The 26,593-nt window shown below is 42.1% G+C and overlaps 2 protein-coding genes across 2 annotated transcripts; both read left to right on the top strand.

Annotated features, from left to right (window-relative positions):
• The first annotated feature begins 1,551 nt into the window (after window positions 1-1,551).
• Window positions 1,552-12,174, top strand: LTV1 (LTV1 ribosome biogenesis factor). The gene is made up of 11 exons (XM_075146026.1): window positions 1,552-1,699; window positions 3,040-3,171; window positions 3,690-3,878; window positions 4,949-5,036; window positions 5,969-6,089; window positions 7,013-7,262; window positions 7,995-8,122; window positions 9,089-9,228; window positions 9,513-9,565; window positions 10,325-10,525; window positions 11,665-12,174. Exons 1-11 carry the CDS (start codon window positions 1,697-1,699, stop codon window positions 11,776-11,778), a joined length of 1,419 nt encoding a protein of 472 aa, XP_075002127.1. The 5' UTR covers window positions 1,552-1,696; the 3' UTR covers window positions 11,779-12,174.
• A 2,465-nt stretch (window positions 12,175-14,639) lies between these two features.
• On the top strand, window positions 14,640-26,159 carry ZC2HC1B (zinc finger C2HC-type containing 1B). Its single transcript, XM_075147908.1, is given in 9 exon segments — window positions 14,640-14,708; window positions 14,746-14,802; window positions 14,805-14,933; window positions 17,019-17,138; window positions 18,284-18,422; window positions 20,480-20,604; window positions 21,345-21,450; window positions 22,297-22,375; window positions 25,837-26,159. Coding segments are annotated over 9 exon segments (1,101 nt in total). The 3' UTR covers window positions 26,114-26,159.
• The last annotated feature ends 434 nt before the right edge of the window (window positions 26,160-26,593 follow it).

Consider the following 26,593-nt stretch of genomic DNA (forward strand, 5'->3'; position numbering starts at 1 on the left):
GCTAATATTTTATGGTATACATATACATATATATTTAGCTGCATGCATATACACACATAATATGTGGATAATTCTTTCTTAATTTTCAGTAACAACCTTTCCATAGTTGTTATTGTTTTAATTGTCTATACGCACATGGAAGAAACTGCTCCCTTCTGTGTTTCACACTTTCTTTTTGAAATGTAACAAAATAGTTTTACATCATATTCCTAAAATACCAAGCATACTTTTTTTTTCCTTAGCAAGGAGCATGTATGAGCATGTGTGTGTGTTTGTGCACAAGCATGCTACATTGCATAGGTGTAATTTATACAACTAGTGTCGTATCACATAAGAACTCATATATGGCAAAACACTATTAACATGAATATGTGTTATTTACGCCTGAGCCTTCAAATTCAGCCTGGATATGAGCTCGTGCAAAGGCGTGTGTTGGAGACCCCTGCGGCACAGCTAGTTGAAGAGGCCCTTTCTGCCGGGCCAGAAGGCGAGGACTACTGTGCCTCTTGTCTCACACAAGTTCTTTATAAAAGTTTATTGTATTTTATTGAGGCGCCTGAGCACTTAGGACAAAAAGTGAAATGACTAACGTCTGCCACGTAACCTTCTCTCATCTCCTTCGCTTGGTCCGGAGAGACGTGCAGCTGTAAGCCGTGCCGTTGTAGGAGGCGCTGGGGATTTTCTGTTTCTGTGGAGCCTGGGGAAGGCTTTCGTGTTGCTGTCAGGAGTGACCGCCGCAGGGAGCCGGCGGCTCCGCCAAGGGCCGGGACGCAGGAGGAACCGCGACGGCGGCGGGCAGAGGCAGTAACAGGTTGGGGGGCGGGGGAGACAACCACAGGTGGCTGCAAACCCTCAGAGATGTTCTTCTCTTCCCAGGATCTCGCACCACCACCGCGCCGCTCCCCCGGGCTGGGCTCCGTCCCGGCTCCCCAGCACGCACCCGCCACCCGCGCCGCCAGCGCTGCCTCGCGGCGGCTGAAGGCGCTTCCTCCCTCCCCTCACCCAGCCCGAAGCCGCCCTGCGCGCACCGAGTGCCGCCCGGAGCCTTCCCGGGGAACTGGGGTGCACCGCTGCCCGCCCACCGCGCTCCCGCCGCTGAAGGGACGTCGGAGCACTCCCCGCGGCCCCGCCCAGCCCCCTCAGACGCCCGCCCGGCCCCGCCCCTAACGGACACCCCTGTCAGCGGGAGCAGAGGGCGGAGCCCGGAGCTCTAAACCACGCCTCTCTGCCAGCGAGCCCCGCCCGACCGCCCGCTCCCCCTTCTGCAAGCGGCAATACGGCCACTGCTCATGCGCATTGCCCCTTGGCCGGCTCCAAAGTGTTCTGCCATTGCGGCCCGCTGGCGAGCGGAACCATTCTCCACTAATTTGGGGGGAGAAGGAGGAAAATGTCTCTGTGAAGGGTGGGGGGAAAGTACCCTGCTTGCGTTCACGGAGCCTTTCTTTTATTAACGTGCTATTTAAGTCTGAGAAAACTCTCGTTGTTGTTGTTACTGGGGAAAAAGCCAAACTGTCCAGAGTGGCAGCCGATCGTCTTCCCCCCTTTGGTTACTGGTTCATCCCAAGATGGAGACTGCAGCTCGGCCGTGCTGAGGGCCGGCGCGCGTGAGAGCGAGCAGGACCGGGGGTTCCGGGAGCCGTGGGAGCGGCTCCCCTCGCCGGCGGGCAGCGCGCGCTGCCCGGCCTGCCCTCGCGCCATGGTGAGGAGGGGCGGAGGGGACAGGGCGGCTGCCAGCGGCTCGCTAACTGTCGTGTCTGTCCGTTCGCCCCCAGCGTTTGGGTTGAAATCGGGCCGTTTCCGCAGCGCGGTTTGGAGGGGAGAAACGGCACGTGGACCGCCTTGCTTGCTGGGCTGCTCGGGAGCTTTCCCCGGCCCGGCCCGGCCCGTGGGGTCTGCCCCGGCAGCCCCGGACCGGCGACGGGGAGCGGGAGGCTGGCCGGGGAAGAGACAGGCAGCGGCGGCGTGGGAGAAGCCGCGCTGAGGGGCAGCCTGCCTCCCCAGCGGCCCGGGCCGCCCGAGCGGGAGCGGCTGAGGCGCGTCCCGGCCTAACGCGGCGTCCCAAGGTGTGTGCCGGTAAGACGCCGCGAGAGGCGGGGGGCGGCGGCTTTCCCGCTCGGCTTGGTGCACCTGGCTTGTACCATCGGTCACCAGCAAGTTTTTTGTAGGGGTAGCGCTTCCAAACAACTTGCTGCACTTCCTTTTATGCTTGCTCCAAGCATAAGATTTTAAAGCGCAGTTTGGGGTTTTTAACTCAAAACATATTGTGGCAGTTGATATGCTCTGAACTTTGATATGATGTGGTGTGTCATGTTGTATACTTAAAGTTACCAGGTAAAGAAGATAGGTTAGATCCGTAGAGTAGTTTCCAAGTTGCATATATCTGCTATTAACACGTTTTGAAAGGTAAGTAAAGCTGGAGATTTTGATAAAAGGATTTGCCCAAGTCAGATGTGCTAACTTCTAGAAAAGGCTTTCACTCAGTTAAGAATACTTCAGATTTTTATTGATCCAGAATGTGGATACGTTTTGATGTTAGAGCTATGTCTGTGTAATGGTGCAGTCAATGCACCATCGCATTTCATGGTTCATACTGAATTACGGGTGTAGGAACAGGTGTCTGAGCAATTTTCAAGAAGCTAGGTGTGTCTAGATAAATTTCCTTATGTCAGTTTCCCGTGTTTCTTGCATGAAATTTGTTTCAGATTTGATCCAGTGTTTAGAAAGTAGTTACTTAAAAATTCCTTTGTAGGATTATATGTTAACATGTATATGCTATAATCAAATATTTATTGTACCGATGTGTTGCCATTTTGCAGCTGAATACAGCTGCATATGCTATTAGAATATAAGAAATGGCTGTTGTGCATGTGGTGAGAAGACTTAAGCTACCACTAGTCTCTTTTTGCTTTGTCTCTAAGTATATGTTTATAAGACTTTGCCTTAAAAGGAATACAGTAGCATGCTCCAGGCAAAAGATTCTTTTTAGGTACATCTAATATTTCATTTTTTATTGATGATTAACCAAATGTCCTTTTGCAGCCTCACAAGAAAAAGAAACCCTTCATAGAGAAGAAGAAAGCGGTAACATTTCACTTAGTGCACAGAAGCCAGAGGGATCCACTTGCTGCTGATGATACTGCACCCCAGAGAGTTCTGCTGCCTACACAGAAAGTAAATACTCACTTTTAATATTGAGGTTCATTCCGATAAGAAATGCTGCAGGAGAGAAAAGTGGATATGCAGTTGTACAATTCAAAAACATAGCCTGAGAGAAGGTAGTTTTTAGTCCAGTTTATTAAAAAGAAGGGGATGTTGTAGGGAATTTGGTAGTTGTGAGTTACTACCTGATGGGTTGAAGGATGACTAACTGGCATTAGGGATATAAATGTATTAAAAAAAAAACAACAAAGATTGCCTGACCCACCCTGAAAAAACAGGCTTTGTTGGTTATGCTGCTTATGGAAGAAGCTGTTTAAGGTCCTGCTGAGTCCAGCACCCAAACACTGAACCAGTGGTATAACCAGATGGTTACAACGTTCTAAGTGGCTGTGTGTTAGGGCAATGAGTGGAGAGGGGACTACAAGGACTTTAGAATTCAGGCATTCTCAATAGATGTGTTACTTTTCTTTTTGCTAATAAGTTTTAAATGGACTTAAGTAACTAAATGTATTTCTTTTTACAATTCCAAGGGGCATGAGGAGCAAAGGAGGGAAGAGCAGCGGAAGTATGGAGTCTTCTTTGATGATGACTATGACTATTTGCAGCATCTAAAAGAAGCATCTGGTCCCTCTGAGCTTGTCCCTTCTGTGTGTGGACGGCAAAGCAGAATTGTTGTCACAAGTGAGGGGCACATAGAAGACGAAATTCAGCGAGTTCCAGTAAGTAGTATTTTTGCTAATAATAATCTTACACTGTTCTTTGGAGTTTAGCATCCTGTAGACACATTAACCATATTCAACATGACTGTGATCTACATATATATATATATATATATATATATATATAGGATCCTTTTGACCCACAACCAGACTTCCCTACAAGTAAAAACAAAAGTTGACAAGCCAAAGTTTGTTGATGAACAGTATTTTGCTACCACAGTGTTAAAACACTTTATGTACCCATGACAGGCTTTTCTTGACAGAGATGGCTTACAAAGGTATTTGTTTGAACAAGTAATATGTTTTTCTGGTGTTGACATTTGTTTTTAAGGTTTTTAGAACTTTTGAATGCTCTGGGAGTTACGAATATACCAGGTTGTTCTACCAGTACACCATGTTTTTAAAGTGGAATGTAATAGAACCCAGAGGGAATAAAAAAAAAAACTTTTCAATTGCTGGCATAACTTTTGGAATTCCATGATGCTAGATCATGTTGGAATAGAAAATCAATAAGTAATTTCAAGCAATGAAGTATGCAGTTGCCAGTCAGTCACTTTTAATTCAGGGAGTTTGGTTTAACCAAATACTGTAATTTTAGTCAAAGCCAATGTTCTTAGTCAGAAATACCTTTCAGGTACAGTTTGGTGATACTACATAAGATTTAAAGTTATTTTAGATGTGCATGTTAGTAATCTTTTAATAAGCCTTTCAATAAAGTGGTAATTTCAAATGTGTGTTAGTGTTCTCCAAAACAAAACAAAAAAAACCCCAAATTTCCTTGTGCCTGCTGTACAACCATTCTCTAAAAAGCTTCAGAGATGCAAAAATACTGTCTCTACACCTGGAGAATATTGACATGAGAATTAATGCTGCCAACACTTTACATAGCTTTCGTTGCATAACTTTGAAAATTTGCCACCGATACAGTAGCGCTTGTCTTAATGTTTAAGTAGCACTCACAGAGTTTCTTTTGGTCACATGATTATCTGCACATTTTTGTTAATGTGAGCTCAAATGAGAAACTGAGAACAAGTATATTGTGATGTTGGGGTTTTGTTTCTTTTTCTAAGGCTCCATCTATTAAGTTGCCTTCCTCAGTGTTTGCCACAGAGTTTGAAGAGGATGTGGGCTTGTTAAATAAAGCTGCTCCTGTTTCAGGTATCATTAAATCTTTTACCTTTCTGTAATGTGAACTGCCATCTAGGTACTAGATGGTAATTATGGCTTCGATTACAGTGTCATATTAGTTTTGGTTTAGAATAGGCTCAATAGCAGACATAAAGAATGATCTATAAAAGACCTATGTTTCAATCTGAGACCTATTTCTGTGATTCACCAATAATAGCTTTTTAGCTTTGCTTGGGGGGGCAGAATCCATGAGCTCTTACTGTTGTGTAGCAAATATAAACTAATAATAGGGGGAAACTGTAGATGCTACTATTGATTTATTACTTCATCTGTTTGAATCCAAGTCTGGAACTGGATTTTTCACTCTCAAAATTTCGCTTCTTTTCAAATGCTGAGTGGTGTTTACTTTCCTTCATTAGTATTATTTCAGTGTTACAGGCTGTAAGTATGCTTTTGTTATGTATCCATGCTTGCACTGAACATTCACTTTACAGCTGTCTTAATATTTTATAACAGGAATTGTGGTAGTTCGCTCTGTCCTGACAGAAGGACGCTAAAGACACTTCTGTTAATTGCAGTAGAGAAACACTTTCTGACCTTTTGTAACGTAGGGAATTTTAGGGGGTGGGAGCTAGGGTTGGCAGTTGATCATACAGTACTTTAACTTGGATATTTTTTCTTCTACAATATTCTAAGTAAAACATATTAAAATACATTTACGGAAGCTTAAGACCTCTGGGGAATGTTCTTTTCTGGATGAGGAAAATTGACAAGAGGCTGGTGGCTTGCCCTGGCTTGTGTCAAATCTACAAATATTATTGAGGGATTTTGTGATTCTTAGGTTTAATCTTTCCTTAGTGCAAATTAACAGTCTAGTTGGATTGGTTTTTATCCAGGAAAGTAGCTTCGTAATGTCAGATAAACTTACATATTTATGTTTTGGGTTTTTTTTAACTTTCTAGGACCACGGCTAGATTTTGACCCTGATATTGTTGCAGCTCTTGATGATGATTTTGACTTTGACAATCCAGAAAATATCCTGGAAGATGATTTTGTTCTGCAAGCAAATGAACCACAGAAAGGGTACATAGAGCTTTGTAGAACTGTTTGTCATATGTAATTAGGAATGATGCTATTTGTTGTTTCATGTGTTGTTGTAGGAAGCAAGAATGGTTTCAGGTTTCAAATTGAATACTTAGGTGTGTTAAAGGAAAAAATATGACCTTGTGTTATATGGGTGGTAGCTTACAAAATCACATTTTCATGTGTTATCCACGAAATGGGTTTCATTTGTTACTTTGAGCTCATGGATTATATGTATTTGTTTACAGATGCAACGTATGGAATAATAGGATTCTTGAACTATTTAAAACATTACCATCTGTCACGTTTAAAATATGTCAGTAATAATATTGATGAACGCTTTCATTTGTTACTTTGAGCTCATGGATTATATGTATTTGTTTACAGATGCAACGTATGGAATAATAGGATTCTTGAACTATTTAAAACATTACCATCTGTCACATTTAAAATATGTCAGTAATAATATTGATGAAGGCTAACGGATGTTTCCAGAGCCTTTACAAATGCTTCATGTGATACCCCACTGCATATTGTTTCTTTAGGTTTTGGTATCATTCTTGCCATTCTATGAACAAAGAGAAATTTTGCTAGTTTTAATATTCAAGAATGCAGCTAGTATTTTTGTTTTTCCACTTTGACATGTTTAGCTGAATGTAAACATAACCTCACTCTCAGTGTACAGATATGTGATCCAACCGTTACCAGAAATGTTTTCAGCTTTCAGACAAAAGTAGTATTATGCTGACTTCGGCAACACCGTTACTTGTTTTTCTTTTACTGGCTTGAAAATAATCCTTTTTTATCTTTGCTTCTCAAGATTTAAATCTGTTATTGCCAAATTATTTCAGATAACCCAACATTGGTCAGAGCTGTGGAAAGGTCCGTGTTTTATTGTAAAACTGTTTTATGCTTCTGTTCAGGGGATCAGATGCTAAGGATGAAGATGAATGGGAAGATGTGGAGGATAATAGTGATGAAAAGGATAGTTGCAGTAATGATAAAGACTATGATTCAGAAGGTCCTTTATCAGATGATGGGCTTAATGAACAGACAAAAGAATTTCTTTTTATGCAAGAAGAAACTAGGAGTCGTTTCACAGAATATTCTATGACATCTTCAGTAATGAGAAGGAATGAGCAGTTAACCCTGTTGGATGACAGATTTGAGAAGGTGAGGCAGTTCAAGAACGTAACTGTTAAACATAAGGGTGTTAAATGCTTCTTTGTCTTTTGATTCATCTCATGAAGTGGTGTCCTGTATGCCTGTGCAAACTCTTACTGCCTTCATAGTCAGGGCATCAAACAGCTTGTTCTTTGCACATACTCCGCATTTAATATTGTGTGCAACAAGTGGCTTGTATTGCATAGGTTATAGTGTTAATTGCTATTAAAAGGCCTAACACTGATATAGTTAAACAAAGTTATTCCAGTCGCTACGGTGAGCATTCATAGTTGGTGTTACGCTTCTGTCTGAGAGGCTCAGTTCAACGCAGCAAATCATGTACAAGTGCCTGGTAAAGACTCACTTCTTTCACCCTTTGTCCCCACTGTGCCAAATATACATTCACAAAGTGATGTCAGAGCAGTGGAAATACGGTGTAACTTTTGTCCTGAGCAGTGACAGGTTTTTTAATGTACAGATTGAAATAATGCATCGGAATAAGAAACATTTTCCAGAAGCTGATTTATATATTATTAAAATATAACTTTGTGACTCCTGTGCTGAAAGAATACTGACAGTAAGGAGGAAATCCTACTGCAGATGTGTTTGGCAGTTGTTCAGCAAATAATAGGGGAGACGAAAAAGGGGCAAATAGAAATAAATGTGTAGATCTTCTTTAAGCTATCAAGAAGTTGCACGACAAATGCGATCTAATTACAGATATCCACTTCTTTATTTTAGTTTTTTGAACAGTTTGATGAAGATGAAATTGGAGCCTTGGATAATGTGGAGTTAGAAGGCTATATTAACACGGACAATGCTCGGTTGCAGGAAGTCCTCAATGATTACTACAAAGAGAAAGCAAAAAAGTGTGTATTCCCAGAAGTACTGCTTCACATAAGTAGTTATGTAATCCTGTGTTTATATTGAAAGTTTGGGTATGTTGTTTCCAGTTCATGTACTCAAAGATTACATTCCACAATAAAAGCAGCTACGTATGAGTATTAACAATTTTTTTTTTTAGTGTCACTGAATGTTAATCTTAGTTTATGAGATAATAAAATTAAGTGGAGGCATTTTGTTGGTTTATGTGAGATTATGCTCCTTTTGTATAATTGTATTGAATTTAGTGTGAGTAATATCTAGAGGCATTCTTCCTTTCCCTTTTTAGTGTAACTTACTTTTCTCCTTATACCTTTACTTTTGTTTTTAACGGACTCTGTAGCCAAGTAGATTCTGTGCTGCTGGTATGCAGCTGATTCCACTGTATACCTGGTTACATGATAATAAACTCACAGGCGATTGTTGCATGGGCACCACTGTTCAGAGCACTGCAAAAGTCAGTGCTTATAGAGCAACCCCGTGTCAATGTAAGACTGCATTTCCACAGTATATTCACTGTGTCTTAAAGCAGATGATATTATCCCAAAGTTAAATGGCTAAATGTTCTCACATTAGTCTTGTGTTTCCTGATTGAAAGATATGGTAATATGTCCCTTGTAGTGAAAGACGACTGGTCAGTAGCAGAGTACGTAATGACCTCTAGAGCTGCCTTGTTACAGACTAAAAAGTATACCCTCTTCTCTTCCTGCCCTCCAATCACAAATATTGTGTGCCACATAATTTTGAAATGCAGAAATACTTCTTTTGTCAACTATGTCTCTTGTCCTAAAGTTTTGGTTTATTTTGGGGATTCCTTTACTTAAGGAAACTTATTTTTGCTGCAAGTTTCGTTAGGAATAGCTTTCTTTGGTTTGGGGAGACTGTGTTTACATAATTACACGCTTTCAGGAAAAGATAAACCTTATTTTTTTCTTCTCTGGACTTCTTCAAAGTTGTGTGAAATTGGATGCTCTTGAGCCCTGTGAAGATGTAGACGCTCCTGTGAATGCAGAAAGTGAGGAAGAAAAGGAAGAAATAGTAGCTGTAGTTATCGAGGAACCAAAAGAAAAGTGGGATTGCGAATCCATTTTGAGTAAGTATTTTGGAGTTTACTTGTTTGTTCCTAGGATTTCAAAGTAAATGATAGGTGATCTCAGAACTTTTCTAACAGTGCTTTAGGTAAAATGGTTTATGATTCTGGAGCACAACAGCAGGAATTCTTGCTAGATAAAACTACTGCTTTTGCGTGGATAACTTAATTCTTGCAATTTTATATCTTCAAACACTAAATAGTAGTACAATTCATAACAATTTACCTAATTTCTATTTGCAAGCCTTTCTTCACTATCTTTTTTTTTTTTTCTCTTTGTGATTTAGGTACATATTCAAACTTATATAATCACCCAACACTTATTAAGGAGCCATCAAAGGTAAAATCATTAAACTTATTCTGAGTAAATACCTGGCTTGGGAAAATTTGAGACAAATGTGATTGTTTTCTCAACAGATATCTGTTTTTAAAAGAAGGAGGGAGTAGAAAAGAGGGTTGGGGAGGGTGTTAGCCTCTGGTATTCCTTCTTCACTGAAGAAGGGTTTGGATATATTTTTTTCTATGGGAAGGAAAGTTGAGTAAGTTCAAAATTTCTGTAATAGCTAGGCAGAAACATAAGAGAGCAAGGAACTTACTTTCTTGTTATCTGTGATTATACCTTTGTGTAATCTGTGTCTCACAACCACATATTAGGGTTTTTTTCTTGAAAATAGGCTTGTATTTCCCTTCTACAGTTTGAAACCATTTATTCTAGTTCTTTGGCCTTCCAGGCGTTCCCCATCATTAGAGCACAGCTTGATGTACCAGATGTGTGAGATTTTGAAAGGAAACCTTCTTCCTGAAAGCTTATAAAGGAATATTAAAAGCCTACTTAAGTTTTTTTTTTTCAGTAATATTTAAATAAAAGGGAGAAACTTTTTCTTGTTCTGGGAGGCCAGATTCTGCTCACAGGTGTGTTTGATTTCTTACTTTGGGATCAATGTGCATTTTTCTGAGGGAAGAAAATAGCTTGAGGAAACTTACATGTTTATTACTGTTAAATCTGAATCTAATGTTTTTATACTGATAAGGCAGTGTGATGTGCACTTCCTGGAGAGAAAACTAGGGACCATTAATACATATGCGCTCTCTATTTTAGCCCAAACCAATAAAAATTTCCCAGAAGACCGGAATTCCCCTACATGTCTTGCCTCAGAAAGGTCTTACTGCTAAGCAGATTGAACGCATGCAAATGATTAATGGCAGTGACCTGCCAAGAGCATCAACACAGCCCCGTTCCAAAGATGAGAGCAAAGAGGATCGCAAAGCTAGAAAACAGGCAATAAAAGAGGAGCGAAAGGTACGCCTTACTTTCAATAAAACCCTGCAAAACCATGTTATATTATTTGGATTCTGTCCTATGAACCTTTTTTTAAAGCTCATTCGTTCTTGTGTCTGAAAATTAATGGGAAAAACTTGCTGGTCTCAAAGGGTGTCGTGGTTTAACCTGGCAGGCAGCCAAAATACCATGCAGCCGCTCGCTCACTCCCCCCGCCCCCCCAGCGGGACGGGGAGAGAATCGGAAGGGTAAGAGTGAGAAAAACTCGTGGGTTGAGATAAAGACAGTTTAATAGGACAGAAAAGGGAAAATAATGATAATAAATAATGATAGAATATACAAAATGAGTGATGCACAATGCAATTGCTCACCACCCGCGCTGACCGATAACCAAGTAGCGATCGGTACTTCCTGGATCACGCCTACCCTTCATATACTGAGCATGACGTCACATGGTATGGAATACCCCATTAGCCAGCTGGGCTGGCTGTCCTGATTATGTTCCCTCCCATCTTGTGTACCTAGCTCAGTCAGTAGGCACGGGAGCTGTCCTTGGACTAGGAGGGCACTTAGCAACAACTGAAAACATCAGTGTGTTATCAACATTCTTCTCGTACTAAATCCAAAACACAGCACTAGGAAGAAATTTAACCCTATCCCAGCCGAAACCAGGACAAAGGGCTAATTATTGCTTCTTTAAAAAAAAAATCTACTGGAAAGAAAGTTAACCTCATAGTTTTGTCATCCTGATTTCCTATATGGAAATTTTGGTCTGTTATTGTGGCCACTATTACATATATAACTTCAGAAGGAGCCCTCGTATTTCCTTATTATCTAGGGAAGCAAAGACAACAGTTATGATGTTTCAGATCACACAAAGTGAAAAGTCTGTGAAAGAAATGTGGAAAATCTAATTGGCCACAATGATATACTAGTTGTTTTATTTAGGAACAGAAATTGCCAGCATACTAGAAGCTTCAGCTAATTAAAGATGATAATCCTGGTGGTACACATATTAATTTGACTACTAATAATTACTGCCATAAATAATAATATTGTCCAGATTGCTGCTGTCTTCATGATCTAGAACTGTTAATTGGGATGGTTTCTTTATGCATGTTACGCCTATTTTGTAAACTTGTAATTATTCGTATGCACAGGAACGCAGAATGGAGAAGAAAGCCAACAAGCTAGCCTTCAAATTGGAGAAAACGAGGCAAGAAAAAGAGTTGCTCAATCTGAAACAAAACATTCAAGGACTGAAGCTGTCTTGATGAAACCGAGGAACTTATTGTGGAAACATCCTTAAGTTTTCGTTTGTATTGAGAAGGGAACTGCTGACTCAAAGCTTTGCCGATCATACTCAGAGGGGGTTATTCAGATGTTGCTGTAACAAGAACCAGTAATTTGTCATTCTTTCTGAAATGAAGTTATACATAAAACAATGTATTAGTGATGTCTATTTTGTTATGAGTGACATGGCAACTGTTGCAAAGTTTCATTACAGCAGAAATGCATTAAAATTACAAAAAAAATTTTTCTTACAAGCTATCACTGGACAAAGTTTTTTATATATATATATTTGTTGAATGTATTCAACAAATCAGCAGAATCCTACAGATTTGATCTGATTAGATTCTTCTATTAAATTATTTCAGTTTGCAAAGCAATATATCCATTTATGTCTTCTCTCCCTTATACTGATGGTTAAATATAGTGCCTTACTGATATAGCACAGTTTTGTAAGTCAAGGATTTTTCACCCACTCCTGAGTTCTTTTCTGGGTTGGTTATTTATTGTTTGGGTACTATTATGAAAGATGTAAAATAACCTTTTGTAAACAGAGGTGTCTGAAAAGCTGTTGTCTGGCTACTCATCCCTGTTACCTAACCTGAGTTTTGCATTTCTTAGCAAATAAGATCTGTCGCAACAAATGTTGCAGTGGCAGTAGTCGGTGACCCTTACTGTTGCTGTTGAAATCAGCTTTGCTGAAAGTACTCAGCCTGCGTAGTATGGCAAACAAAACAGCAGATACTTAGAAAAACACTGTATGTTGCAGATAGCCATTGTCTTGATTTTCCTGAAATACTATTCTTCAGGTCTTGCATTCAGCTTGGGTTCATTGAAATACAAACTTGACCCGCTACAATTGTTGCAAAGGCTTCCTGAAGATGAGCAGCGGGCCAGTATCTTTAGGCTTGGTGTGATCTTAAATTTCTGAACTGTGAATGTGAATTATTCTGGTAGTGATGAGTCCATATATGTGAATGAAATGAATCCTTCTGTATTCCTAAGAAACCCTCAGCTTTAGGTCTTTAGGACTATAGATGTGCAATCTTCTGCCTTTGTGTGAAAAGTTAACCATTTTACTAGTAAGGAACACAGTAACCAACACATCAGTACAGTGGCTTGACTCCTACTAAATTCAAAGCATCTTAAATATTCCTTAAATAGTTTTGTGAATACTAGATGGAGACAAGCTAACAGAAGGACTGATGAAGCCTTTTAACGTACAGAAACAATTCAAAGTACTTGTTTTTATTGGAAGAAGGCTTTTATAATATATTTTAATTGATAAAGTAACGTGGTTTTGGGAGAAGGGGATAAACGGGCATTTAAGTCTACAAGTCTCTTGATCGCTGCTCAGAAAACTGAAGTGTCAATACAGTATTCACATCTAGATAAAGCCTTCGTCTTCTAAAATTGTTCAAGAGTCTGTCTTAACCAAATCAGTAGAAATCATCTTTAAGATCAGAACAAGTTTCAGGGTTTTCATTTAGCTGATGCCTGTACTAGTTTTCATGTGATTCACAGGCTTAAGCAGGGTCTGCCTGTGTCATAATTGTCAATTATGTAATTGTGGGTGCATGGCAACTTGAAGTGTGGTAACTTTGAATAATGAAGACGGACCGCTGAGTCGCAACAACGCGGAAGAGGAAATTTGAGAAACCATTATATTGAGATGAGTCAGATACCAGGAAAGCAGTTAAATGGAACAAGTGAGCAACAGATGCTGTTCAGTGGTTTGGGTGGAATGTCATTTTGTGATTTACTGAAAAGGAAAATCTTTTACTGAAGACAGTGCACATGTTCTTTACTAGAACATCTGCTGTTGTACATGTCTAAAGTAACTAATCTTCTGTGGCAAATTGTCCTTTTTCCTGACTTATTGCTGATTCAGTGATACTGTGCTTGTTCCTAAATTCCTTTTTTAAAAAAAAATAAGCTGTATCAGTCAAAACCTTGAGGGGATGAGAACAGAATAAAAGAGATGGGGGAGGCAGAGGAAGACGCCTGAAAGGAAGAGTATAGTCCAGACTAAGCACAGGCACACGGAAAGATATTGCTAGGGAACAAAAGTGGAAAGACATTTAAACAGAGGCAATAGAATAAGAGTCAAAAAGGTTAGAGAATTGCTTTGTTCCTCTACCCTTGTAATTAATGAAACACTGTAGTAACCTTAACTCTGTGCCTTGGAGTATGGTAAAATCTGAAGGAAAAGGTAAACAAAAGCAGTCGCACATCTGCTTCTGCTCAGCAGGACAAGGATTTCTTTTGTTTCAGCAAGAGCAGGTAAGGAACGCTTAAATGAGAAGTCTTTCCCTCCGTAGGTTACGAGTCTCATGAAAAGGGCTCTTTGTTATTGTTAAAATTGTTCAAGTTTTCCTAAAAGCTGTTTTTGTTTAATACAAGTAATGTCCCTGCTCTGAAATGAGAAGATGTGACTGCCATTGGAGTCAGAAAGGCTTAAAACTACTTTCCATATAACTTAAAAACCTATTTTTTTAAAAAAAGTTCTGATTTAAAAACAAAAAATCCTCACAAATTTGACATCTACAAAGCAAGATCATCTTGGAATGCTGTTGAGCTCGTCATGGAAACATTCCCTCTTAAGAATGAAGACTGTGTCAGACTTAGTGTTCCACCCGCTACTTTTGGGAATAGCGACAGTTTACCCTGAGCAGTGCTAGCTCCTGATGACTTGCACACGAAATGGAATAAATCTGGGTGCAGATCGCCTGCTTTTTCTTTCCAGCCCCCCTCCCTGAATTTAGGCAGCAGTGACTTTGAGTACTCTTCCATCCTCGCCTCGCCCAACCGTGATGTCGTTGTGAAAGGACATACCCGAGCAGTCATGTGGAAAACAAAAGCTGTCCATCATAGTAAAGGAGAGCTTGTGCTTCATAGGAGCAAGATAAATAAGGTAGTTCTGCAAAAGGGAGCCTGGCACAAGACTGTAGACGTCCATTTCTGGCAACGAAATACTGTTTCAGCGAGGGCTCAGTCCAAACGCTGACTCTGCTGCAGTCAAGCCGTCCTGTGCTGTGTAACTGAGACTCTTGCATGGTTTGAATTTTACACAGCTGCCCGAAGTCAAGATCTGGTTCCTTGTACAACCTGTGGAAGGCATTTTGCACAAGATGTTCTGGTAAAACAAAATTTTTTTTTTTCTCTTTAATGGGATGTCAATACGTTTAGCTGAAAGGGGTGGTGAGCACCGGGGAAGAAGAAGGTGGCTGCTAGTAGAAAATGACTTGAACACATGTTTAAAAGAGCAAATGATCTAGTAACTGCTTTCATTAAGTGAACTTGATTAGAGAATTAATGTTCATAGAAATATGGTGACTTAATCTGCACTCTTGCGCTATCTTAATTTACCTGCTTGTCCAAACCCAGATGTTTACTATATATCACATTTAAAGTAATGTATTATCTCTCGGTGAGACATAAATTACTGACCTGAAGCTTCCTTTGTGTTGCAGGTTTCTAGGCAGAACTTGTTATTTCAGGCTTCCTGGGAAAAACAGACTAATAAACCACCTGATAAGTAGTCCCTTTGACAGCATAATGCGGGCACCAGGCTCTGTTCCAAAGCCTGCTGAAGTGAATGAAAAGATTCCCCCTGACCTCCCTGATCCCGGGATTACAAACTAAAGGGGTGCCTGCACAGTTTGCCTGGCACAACCCAACTGCGGGGTTGTTCTGCAAGGGGGGGTTCTGCACGCACCCCTCCCCTCCTCAGTTTGCATTACCGATCCCGTGGCTCTGTGGTAAATCAGATCAGCCCCACGAGAGAACTAAAACCTGATTTAGGAAAAAAAAAAAAGACAAGAAAAATACGCTGGAAGCTGAGTGACTGGGAGCACTGAGACGCAGGTGGAACTACCCCGTGTTAGTAGTTCCATGTTTGGTATCTCAGATCAGATACACGAAGAACATGATGGTTTAATCTAGCAAAAACGTTTGAAAAGACAGTTATCTGTTTCTTGGGGAGGTGGGAATTTTCTTGTCACTCTGACTAGCGAGAGATACAAGTCCTGTAATGCCCGTCCGTGCGCCGATGGTGCAGGACTGGTGTGCTCCTCGGTGAGCAAGGCACAGGTATCTGCCGCCCTCTTGGTCCTGCAGAAGAATCCTCAAGTTTGCTGTCAAAAATGCCTAGAAACAGAAGATAAGGACCTGAAGCACATGAGTGGAAAGGTTTAAAGGGAAATGAGAATGCAGAAACGTGTGTTGTGGCAGAATGAGGTGCTTCTTGGCCCAGCTGAGCTGTAACCGAAATGCCTTGCTCAGGCAGCTGCTCAACTCATACGGGAAAGCAAGTGGATGGCATAGAGAAATTAATGCGAAGATCGAGAAGAATAACTGAGAACAGGAAAGGGGGAGTAGGCAAAGGAAGGCAGGAATGGAGTCTTTAATTTACCAGCTGCGGATGGGCTCAAATAGGTGTGATCCACAGCACAAGAGGGAGGATGCAGCTTGGCCCTCGCTTTCAGAGTGTTCCTCACGAAGGGGCTGGCCATCCTGTTGCAGAAGAGTGAGGTCAATGCTAAAATCTGCGACACTTCTGAATCTTAAACCTCCTTTGTTGTAAGGTGTGGCTCTTCCACAAATTCAGCACTGGATATCTACCTACCTAAAATTTCCCTGTGCTTTCAGCTGCAGGTGTTATCCCTAGTTTTCCTTCTGAGCTGTCAGGTTACGGGTGCTGGTAAGCAGCTGCTCCCTTTCAGCCTGGGGCTGGCGCGGTTTCAGTGGTGCTGATGGGATGGACAGTGCTGCGGGTTGTCGGGGAGCCCCCAGTCTGCAACACTTAGCTAAACTCAAGGAACTAATAATGTAAATATCAGCCCCTTGGACAGGATCAGTCTGTTCTCCCTATTAACCAAGAAAGAAAAGAACCAAGCGTGGGGGAAGGGGAGGGGGGAGTCCAACGGCGCTGCTCCTGTTCACAGACCCGCTCTGTTATTCTCTGCAAGTCTTATTTGTGCTGGCCTCCAGCATGTCCCTGAGCAGAACAAACTGGAAATGGCTTCTAGTTCTTATTTGTGTCGAACTGCAGCTGTACCTGGACAGCTTTTTAAAGTTTTGCTGAACTCCTTCAGGAGTTAAACTGAACCCGAAATAAATACCGCTTCAGCTCCCTGCTCCTAACTTTAAAGCTTGGGTAAGGAAGCATCGTTAACAAAGCATGACTTCAACCCATAAACGACTGTTTTTCTTTGCATCTCAGCTGAGACATGATCCAATATGCAAGAAAGTCTTCCACAAGAAGCGCAAGCCCTTCAGCTCTTTGAAACAGAGACTGCAGGGAACAGAAATCACCACGGTGAAGAAGCAGCCCCCGCAAAAGGTATAGTTAAAATTGAAGCGTGCATGTCATCTCCATATGAAATCTTTCATTCAGTAACGCTATTGTTTCCTCTGGGAACAAAGCCTGGATGTTGTGGATGAGTCTCACATATGTGCTTGACTCGGTGCCAAATGCTTTCTTCCCCCTCCCTGTGCTGCTAGTGTTTGAGAATATTTCTCCGTTCGGAAGCCAAACCAGTAGGTGTCACGACTACTCTGGGCACGTAAGTGTCTCTGCTCTTCTAGGAAATGTTCATGTATGTATTCCAAAGAGTGTGCGGGTCTCTGACAGCTTCCTCTTCACTTAAATCTGAAAGAGTGCGTGATCCAAGATGGCTGGTGCATGAATGCCCCAGCTTGAACCTGAGAGCTGTTAGTAGCCCCAAATCTTCCATGGATGAAGCTACGGAGATTCACTGCTATTGAACTCAAGGGTTTAAAAATGTATTTAAATTGAACTTATTTACAGAGCTGACACTTCTGAATCTTAAAACCTCCTTTGTTGTAAGGTGTGGCTCTTCCACAAATTCAGCACTGATATCTACCTACCTAAAATTTCCCTGTGCTTTCAGCTGCAGGTGTTATCCCTAGTTTTCCTTCTGAGCTGTCAGGTTACGGGTGCTGGTAAATGGCTTAAGCTCTTAGCGGAACAAGTTTTTTTTCATGCATTGTCGGGGAGGAGGGGGATACATGGACATGGACATGCATGTGTATAATTTTGCCCAGAGATGCCAAATCACTGCTGATTTGGTATCCATGCAGACTGTTGTTGTAAAATGTCCTTTAAAATCAGTTGTGGAAAGAAACAGAAGTGCACAAAGGTTTAAAGCAAGAAGAAGAATCTGACAGGTGGAGGAGAAGAGAAGGTATTGGTCATAGTGTCTTTTCTATTCCCTCTTAAGTGCCCTTTGGTCTGCCACGACCAGAGCATCTTGTTGGAGGGCATTGTTCTTTTATCCATCTTCTGGTGCCATCAATAGATGGCAAGGGGCTAAATCAGCTTTCCTATGCCTTTCAAAAAAAGCAAATTTCTTTTGTTTGCAACATTTTTCCTTTTCCTCAGAAAGGAAGAACCGTGACTCTAAGATTTTTCTCTGTCCCTTGCAAGGGGGAAATATAGTTTGTCTTCCTTTATTTCCATTACAGAAACAGCCAAGGAAGAAATCTAACTGGAGGCAGCACCATGAGGATTTTATTAATACTATTAAATCAGCCAAGCAAGTCACAAAAGCTCTGAAGGAGGGCCACCCGCTTCCGCCTCCTCCCCCACCAAGCATCAATCCAGGTTTGTGGTCTACTTTATCTTATTACTGATCTTGTACTGATCTTTCGTAAAGCAGTGACCTCTTATTATCCACAGCTGGGCTTCAGTTTTGCACCCCCCGGCACAACACAACGTGATTCCCTCCATACTCTCTAATTTTCAGCTGTATTTCTTGGCTTAAATTGAGTAGGATTGCAATGCAGAGGTGGTGGGGAGGAAGAGAAAACTAACTGTACCTTTTAAGTTTCAAGGCAGCAAGTTTGGGGTCTGATATTAGACAGTGCTTTGGGAGGAGAGTCAGGGTGCCTGTGTTCTAGCACAGGCTGTACCACGGTATAACAGAGGGTGAAATACATCCCCTCACCATTCAAAACAACTGTAGTGCACAGGGGCTTCCCCACTCCCACGTGATGGCTTTTCCACTGTCCCCTTCTCCTGGGTAGTTAGGGGAAGTCAGTTAGAAAAGGACGGGTCTGGTTTACTGCTAATACCAGGTGTGGTCTCCGCACAGAGCTCACTGTGTTAGAAGTTACGGATCCAAAAAAGATGCACACAGGGCCAGTGTTTCTCATGAGATCTGATTTATGAAACGTGGGAGCAACCTTGGAAAGGGTCTCAGTGGAGTCCCGCTGGCGCTAGGAGGGCGGAGGGGAAGGGGGGGCTCTCTGGGCTCACTTCCAGAGCAGGGATTCGTGGCTCGGGGGTTTGATAGCAAAACCAGCTGCCATGATTCCAGCCTTTCTCCTCATCTAGACCACAGCGATGCAGTGTAAGCAGCAGGACATCTTCCTTCCTTGATTGGGGTCAGGCTCCTCTCCGAATTTCCACTGCTGAATTCTTTAATGACTCTTATTCCTTGTCTGACCCTACCGACTCTGAGAGCAGACCTCTCCCTTTCCTTCTCCCTCTTTGAGGAAACGGAGTTGTGCAAGAGCTGCTGTAGTTGTGGAGGAAGGAATTGGAGGGCTGCTTTTTAGGAAAGATAAATTGCTGAGGGGCTTAGTGAAGATGTGTATCCTATACTACAGGACTGTATATCTTATACTACAGGACTGGAGAGGAAGTACATGGATTGTGGGGAGGAGAGAGATTCCCCTTCCCTCTCCTTCTCCTACAAATAGAGCCCAAAGCTCCCCGTTCTCCCCTGAAGTGCCAAGTCCCCTGAAGACAGGCATCTGCCCTGTCTCGCCCTCCCCTTCTGCCTTCAGAACCATTTTGCCCACGCTGCTGGTCTGGGGCTGGCTTTTGGTGGCTACTTGGGCCTCCTTTTCTGTTCCTTGGAGAAATGATTTGTAAAGATGCTGTATCTGTAATATTAGGATAAAGACACTTGTGCTGCTTTTGTAAAAGGCGCGGGGTGGGGAGGAAGGGTCTGAGGAGAGCAAGGGCAGTGCGAGGGCTGAATGTGACTGCGCTGACTCCAAACACCAACCATTCATTGAAACGAATAGGACTGCACCAGTGATAAATGTAGCTGAAGAGCATTTAGCAGAATCAGGACTATAACAGTGTCAAAAACGACTCTAGGAAGCACTGCTGTGTGTTCTTCACGATGCTGCTTCACACCCAGACACCGGGCTCTTGGATGTGCCTCACCTGGCAGGGCACAACTTCTTAAGCAGTATTTTGTCAGTGTCCAAAGGAAATGGATTTTGCGAAAACAACTAACAATCTTAATGACCAATCTTCAAAAGTGGTCTTAAAACCGTTGGTTTAGACTACTCGAGGAACTTCTAAATATCGCTTTTTCTGCAGATGTGTTAATTGTGAGGTTGGGGGTGGGAATAGGACAAAGATAATAAAATCTGCTTTTATTAATCCCCAGGGATTTATTTCTGAAAGCAATTACTGTTTGCTGGGTTAATACCGTAAGCATGTATTTTGGGATCCCAAGGGCTTTTCTGGAGGAGGTTTTTGTAGTTCTCTTAAGTTTGTACTTTGGGAGCTGATGGGAACTCACCATGGTCACCTGCTGATGGAGCCAGGTTTTGAACTACATCTTGAGTGCTCCAGTAAAGCAGGGCAATTCTCCTGTAGTGTATAAACTGTGACACGAGTTGTTCCTTTCTCATGATCAGACTATATTCAGTGTCCACACTGCTCACGAAGGTTTAATGAGGCTGCAGCAGAGAGGCACATGAAGTTTTGTGAAGAACAAGTTGCCCGCCGTGCCTTTGCTGCAAAGACCACCGGACAGGCTTTGGTAAGCAAATGCAGTCACCCTTGTCTTGTCCTGGAGGCAGATTTGCCAAACTGTAGTTTATGGTGTGTAAAGACCTATATTAACATAAAACGTAAGACTCCAGGGAAGTTGGTAGATTCTTAAGACAAGATACATGCTGAACACCAGCTAGGAGTTCCCTGAAACTGGAGCCCTTTGTCTGAAATAAAAAATGACAGAACATGATAGTATGAAAAAGTTGGACCACAATTTCTTCGGACTCTTCTGCGATTGGATTCCAGGGTAACAGCTGTAGGGAAGCAGAAACCTGGCAGCTTTTGCAGTACGTAGAGAAACCTTTTCCTGCTCCTTAGGGCTCCCTGCTGTTTGCAGGTTTGCTGTTGCCTGCAAACGTATAGCTGATTTATTCCCTGGTCGCTAGACACAATGCCAAAGGGCTAAGCCCCTTTGGGGAATCAGAAAAGTGGAGCTAATTGGCAGTGTCTTCAAGTGACCTCCTATTTTATTATAGAAAAAAAAAATAATGTAAACAATTCCTTTAAGAGAGTACCGATTTTCTTTTTTTTTTTTTTTAAAGATGTTTGAAAATCTTATTACTCTTTTACCTATTTTGGGTAGGAGAAATGGCTTCCAAGTGGGAGGGGGTGCACCTTTTTTCCTGTTCCTTCTTAGCATTGCTTCAACAGCGATTTGGAGAGTTGCCTCCGGGCTCCGTAAGCTCCTTGCTAGAGGTGTGTGGATTGTGCATCTTCTTTTACTAGGGCAAGAAACCAGTGACTCAGAGAAAACCACCAACCTTAACAACTGCTGTGTTACCGCTTCAGAAGAGAGTACAAGAAGGTGCCAATACAGACAAACCTAGGCCAGGTAAGGACTTCATTTAGCCATGTTTATGTTTTTCTTGTAACACACACACTGATGTATTTGAGGTGGTGGGTGGCATTTTTAAAGCAGATCCCAGGCTTTGGAATCCAGTTTTCTGATAGAATAATAAATTGTGAATTTTTTTTTTTTTTTTTTTTTTGCAAGTCCAGGCCTTGACGTGAAATCCTAAACCCATTTCCATGAAACACTTGTTAGAAATGAGAAGGGTCAAAGATTTCCAAGTGGATGTTGTTGATATTGAATGGCTTTCCAAGTCGTTATCCTGATCTCTTGTGCCGAGTGTATGCACAGAGGTTTTCGTGTGCATTCTCAGGAGGGGCTTCTTAGCCTTTTCAATTAGAGGTCCTCAAACAGATGTCTCTATATAGACCTAAAATATACAGTCTGGCTGTGAGGTTCCTTCTGTCCCATAAAGGACTCCATAACCTTTAATCTTCGATGTTAAGATTTATTCCACCTTCTTTAACTTAAGTCCATTTAGATGAAGCATCAAGCTTTGTATGTTGTTTGTTCTATCTGACTTTCCCCCTGTTGATTCAGCCTTAAAATTAACCCCACCACATCCCTAAAACAGTTCCCTCTAAGCAGGACACCATATAATATGTTTGCTAGCACCCATTGCTACCTGTAATCATGACCTGTACTCAGTCTATGTTTAGGTGTTTTATAAAGTTATTTTAATGGTTATTTGTAGTATAACCTGTGAATGATAATACATATTGCTCTTTGTATCAATGTCTTTGATCCCTACGTTTCTGGGTTTTATATTGAATTTATGTAGGTTATAATTTTTTATGGCAAATAATTTTCTTAAATAATGATCTGCAGAGACGTCTCCAGGAATACTGCAGAAAACCAGAAAATCTTTGGGTGTATCTACTGGAAAAAAATCTTCAGGAGAGTTTGGGTAAGAAATATTTGTTTTATTTCAACATTATAACATAAAAGGACCTTGTGTGCTTTTGCAACAGAATATCGTATATACACAGTGTTTGCAGTATGAACTTCTTTGTATTAATTGAAGCAATCAATTGCACTGAAAACTTCTGCAGAGCTCCTCATGTCCCCAGTATAGGCTGCTGAGAATATTCCTTCTCGTGTTAAATGTTCTTTGGTTTGGAGCAGCTCCATTTCAAGTAGGCAGTGACTGTGTTCTGCCATAACAGGCATCTTGAGAGGATTTGCTGCTCGATAATGCAAACCTCTCTAGGTCTTGTGCTCTCACAATGTGCTTCCGTTGTCCGAGTGAGGAAGATGCCAGCATCCATGTCAATAATCACTATGCCAGGATGACGGTGTGGAGGTTGTTCCTTCTCCTCAATGTTTACTTTCCCAGACCATGATGTTTGGTGCTTCTGCTCTTCAGACCATGCAGCCAGTGTTGTTCCCACCTCAGGCCATGCAGAGCCATGTCAGGGCAGCAAGAAGGCCTTCCAGCCCCTGCTTAAGTGGTTGTGGTGCTGTTGTGCAAGGGGATGGCTCAGGGGATCAGCATCTTGCACCCCTGTGAGATGCATATGACTGCAGAATATGAGATCCTGGCAGGGAATATGGCCAAGACAGATTCCCTGTAGCTGGCAAAATATTTTGAGCTTGGGAGATGAGCTTGTACAAGTGCTTGAGCGTGGGATGAACAATAACATGCACAAAACAGTCCGTGGCAGAGACTCAGAGTCTTTGTAGGGTCCTTCTACGTGGAGTTTTGCTGTCCGTGATTGCTGCTGGTCAGTGGCTCAGTACCTTCAACTGTGGGGAAGGCTGCAACGGGCATGGGAGCGTTCAGTCCACGGTGCCACCATCAACTCTACCTACCTCCTTGACTTTGCCAGCTACAGGAAAAACTGTTGACAGTACCCAGTGGCCTCATCTGGTCTTCTCCACTCCCCGAATTACCTGTGACTGTGTTAGCAGTGTTATCGTGCACTGTCTTGCAGACCACCAACAGGGGTTTATTGATACCATCACCATTCTCAAGGTTTTGCTATTGAACTCTGAAACTTGGGGCTTGACAGGCTTGGGGAGGAGACACCTCTTTCCCCGGGACACTGGCGACTCCAGGTATCGCCGAGGTTGTAGTTGCAGCCCATTTACAGAGGCTTGGGACAGCCGGTGCCTCCAGCAGGTCCCCAGGACAGGCATCCACACTAGCGTCCAAAATACAGGAGAGAGTCCTGTATGTCCCTGGGAACTGTGGGAGCAACTGGCCTGGGTGAGCTTGTATATGCTGGGCTGTTGGCAAGTGCTGCTGCGTTTTCCGTAAAACTTGAGCTTTGCCAGATGCCTTACAGAGCGCTTTGGGCTAGCGAGAGATCCGTTTCCGTGCGAAGCAAGAGTGCTTTTTAGCTGAGAAAGCAGACATGAGAAACTGGCTTTGAGTGGTGCAAATAAATGCCCTCACCCTTAAAAGTACCTGGAAAGGGTTTCCAGGATGAGCTGCTCCATCACCTTCCCAGGGATCGAGGTTTAATCTTCTTAGGTAAAATGGAGTAAAATATAAAAGCTGTTTCTATGCAAATAACAAGTATAGGGCTTGTTGCTGGTTTCAGGCCGCAAATGCACAACAGAAGATAGAGTGGCTGGTCGGCGAGGATGTGTTAAGGTTTTCTTCTGAAGCATTATGGGAGACCTTAAGCAACACAATTTTCCAGCACCTCTTCCACTCCAAGTGCTACAGCTACCACCTTCAATAAAATAAGCAAACTGAAATTCACTTTTTTTTTTCCTTCTTTTTTTTCCCCCTTAGGTTACAAAGTTTATTATGCTGTCCTTTTTAAAGTTGTGAGATTATTTGTATATCGGTTGCCAAAATTTAATTAACTGATTGCCTAAAAGGAGATGGATGCTACCAGCGGTTCATTCAATGGTTTAAAGAAAAAGTAGGAAGATCTAATATCATGATTTTTTTTTCCCCCTAATGCTTTGCTTTGATATATTGAACAAGACAAATGAACATTTTGCAATGTTGTGTATATATTTAATAGAATCCTCCAGTAAACAATAAATGATAAATGGTAGTGATTGATAAGTGATAAACGGCCATGTAAGCTGTGCATCAGCTTCAAAGCACTTCAAGTTCAGACTAACTAAAACCAAATCTCATTCTTCCATTAAAATATTCAATGGCTTTTAGAAATTGATCGGCAAGACAGAGATGTCACGGAGGCATATCCCCTTATTTTTTGGCCACCTGATTTATTACCAACCTTGGATCACCTTGCATAAACTTTCACTGTTGCAATATGTTGGGCTGGGTTTTTTTTTTAGCCCAACAGTTCCCAATAAGACTTTCAATTAAAATCCATAAGGAATGTTCTTGCCCTTTAAATGTTTATAGGGTAAATGAAGATGCTGGACACAGCAATAATAAATACCAAACTTTACAAAGTTTAATTAAACTCTCATCAGGCTGTAACTAATAGTGACCAGATAAATATAGAAAGAACGACACTGAAACCAGTGTAACTAACTCCTGTAGCTAGCCTGTCTTAGAAACAACAAGCATGAAATTAGCCCAAATATATTAAAGCAGTGCTTCTTAGCCTTTTTTTCATCCCAGGAAGAAGGGGGTGAAAAAAGCCCATACCAGACCATCCTGTGCAATGTTACCACAATTGCTTTCTTTTACAACCAAATAAATGAACGCTTAAAAGTTAGAGCAAGGTTTATCACATTTGTTCCCCCCCCCCCCCCGTTATTTTCTATCTGTGTGTAGAGCAGTTTGGTATTGATTTCACAGATCATTTTCCCGCGTCTTACAGAAAACGTAATTATAGGGACAGGAACTGTGTATTGAAGAAGAGTACTTTAAAATTCTGCTAGCAGAAAAATGAATCAATCATTAATATATGGAACTTGCCATCCTATTTCAGACTGGCTAGGAAAAACTCTTAGGAATTAACAGCAACTCATTGGTTAAGAAAATGTAAAGTCCCAACAGAAATGGTTGGTAAATAAAACCAAAGGAATCAGAAATTAACATAGTTTCTTACAGGGGATAGGAAATGAGCACTAGAAATAGTTGTGTTTACATAGAGGATGTGGAGTCTTTTGTTCTATGTAGTGTAATTTTAGCTCCTTAACATTATTTCAGCGGGTTTACATGGCTTCTTTTTTTTTTTTTTTAAAAATAAAATGAGTACATTTTTCTGAGACCAAATGTTTACTAAGTTTCTCTATTTTATGGTATCACTTGATTATTATAATTTTGTTGTTTAGTTGGCATGTATCACTCTGCTTCTACAGCTTTCCAATCAGTGTTCAGAAAAAAAGAGTATTTTTATTTCTACTATGATGCGAGGTAAAATATCCTAAGATCTCCAGGAGGGTGAGTGCTTGAACTGAGTCAGATCTTTCTGTTGTGCCTCTCAGCTGCTATGCCACGCGCCATCCTACCTTCCCCACGCCACCTCTCTGCCCTTGCATCCTCCTCTCCCATTTGGAGAAGGAAGGGGCTGTGCTGGAGAGGAGGGAGGACCGGCCGCTGGTGGGGCTGCCTTCTTCCTCCACCTTCTTCCTCCACCGTCCCCCCGGCGCGTGCGGGGCCGCCTCGCCCCACAGCGGTGTCGCAGCCCCGCACGAGCCAAAGGCAGTGCCGCCAGACGGACGTCCTGCAGCTCCTGCTGCCTTCTCCACCGTCACCGCCTGAAGGCACAGCTGCCCGCAGCACCCTCCTCTCGGACACCACCGGCCAGCCCAGGGAGAGCTGGTGAGGACCCGCTGCTGTCTCCACGGCTCTCCTTTAGCACTGCCCGGCCTGGGATCTCCACCCCACCAAAACCAAACTATTGCTCGTTCAGAAATGTGACATTCAGGCCCGCACCAGGCAGGTCCACTGGGCTCAAAGAATTTTTTCGCCCCGAAACAAAGCATTCATGAGCCTCAGCTACTGACGGCCTCTCGAAAATGCTCAGAGAAGTCCCCCTAACAAAAGTCCTACTTTAAGTATTAGGTGACTCGGGGGTATCTCCCGAGTGGTGAGAATTTTAAAACAAAACAGTTTTCCTGCAGACATAACTTTCTGAAATAACTTGCCTTCCTTTGTGATGGGACGTCATCAGCTTCCTCTATGTTTATGATGTCAAGAATCTGGAAAAAGAAATTTGAATGGACTGAAGGGTTAAAGCTG

Source organism: Calonectris borealis, chromosome 3, assembly GCF_964195595.1.
Source record: "Calonectris borealis chromosome 3, bCalBor7.hap1.2, whole genome shotgun sequence".
Taxonomy (NCBI): Eukaryota; Metazoa; Chordata; class Aves; order Procellariiformes; family Procellariidae; genus Calonectris; species Calonectris borealis.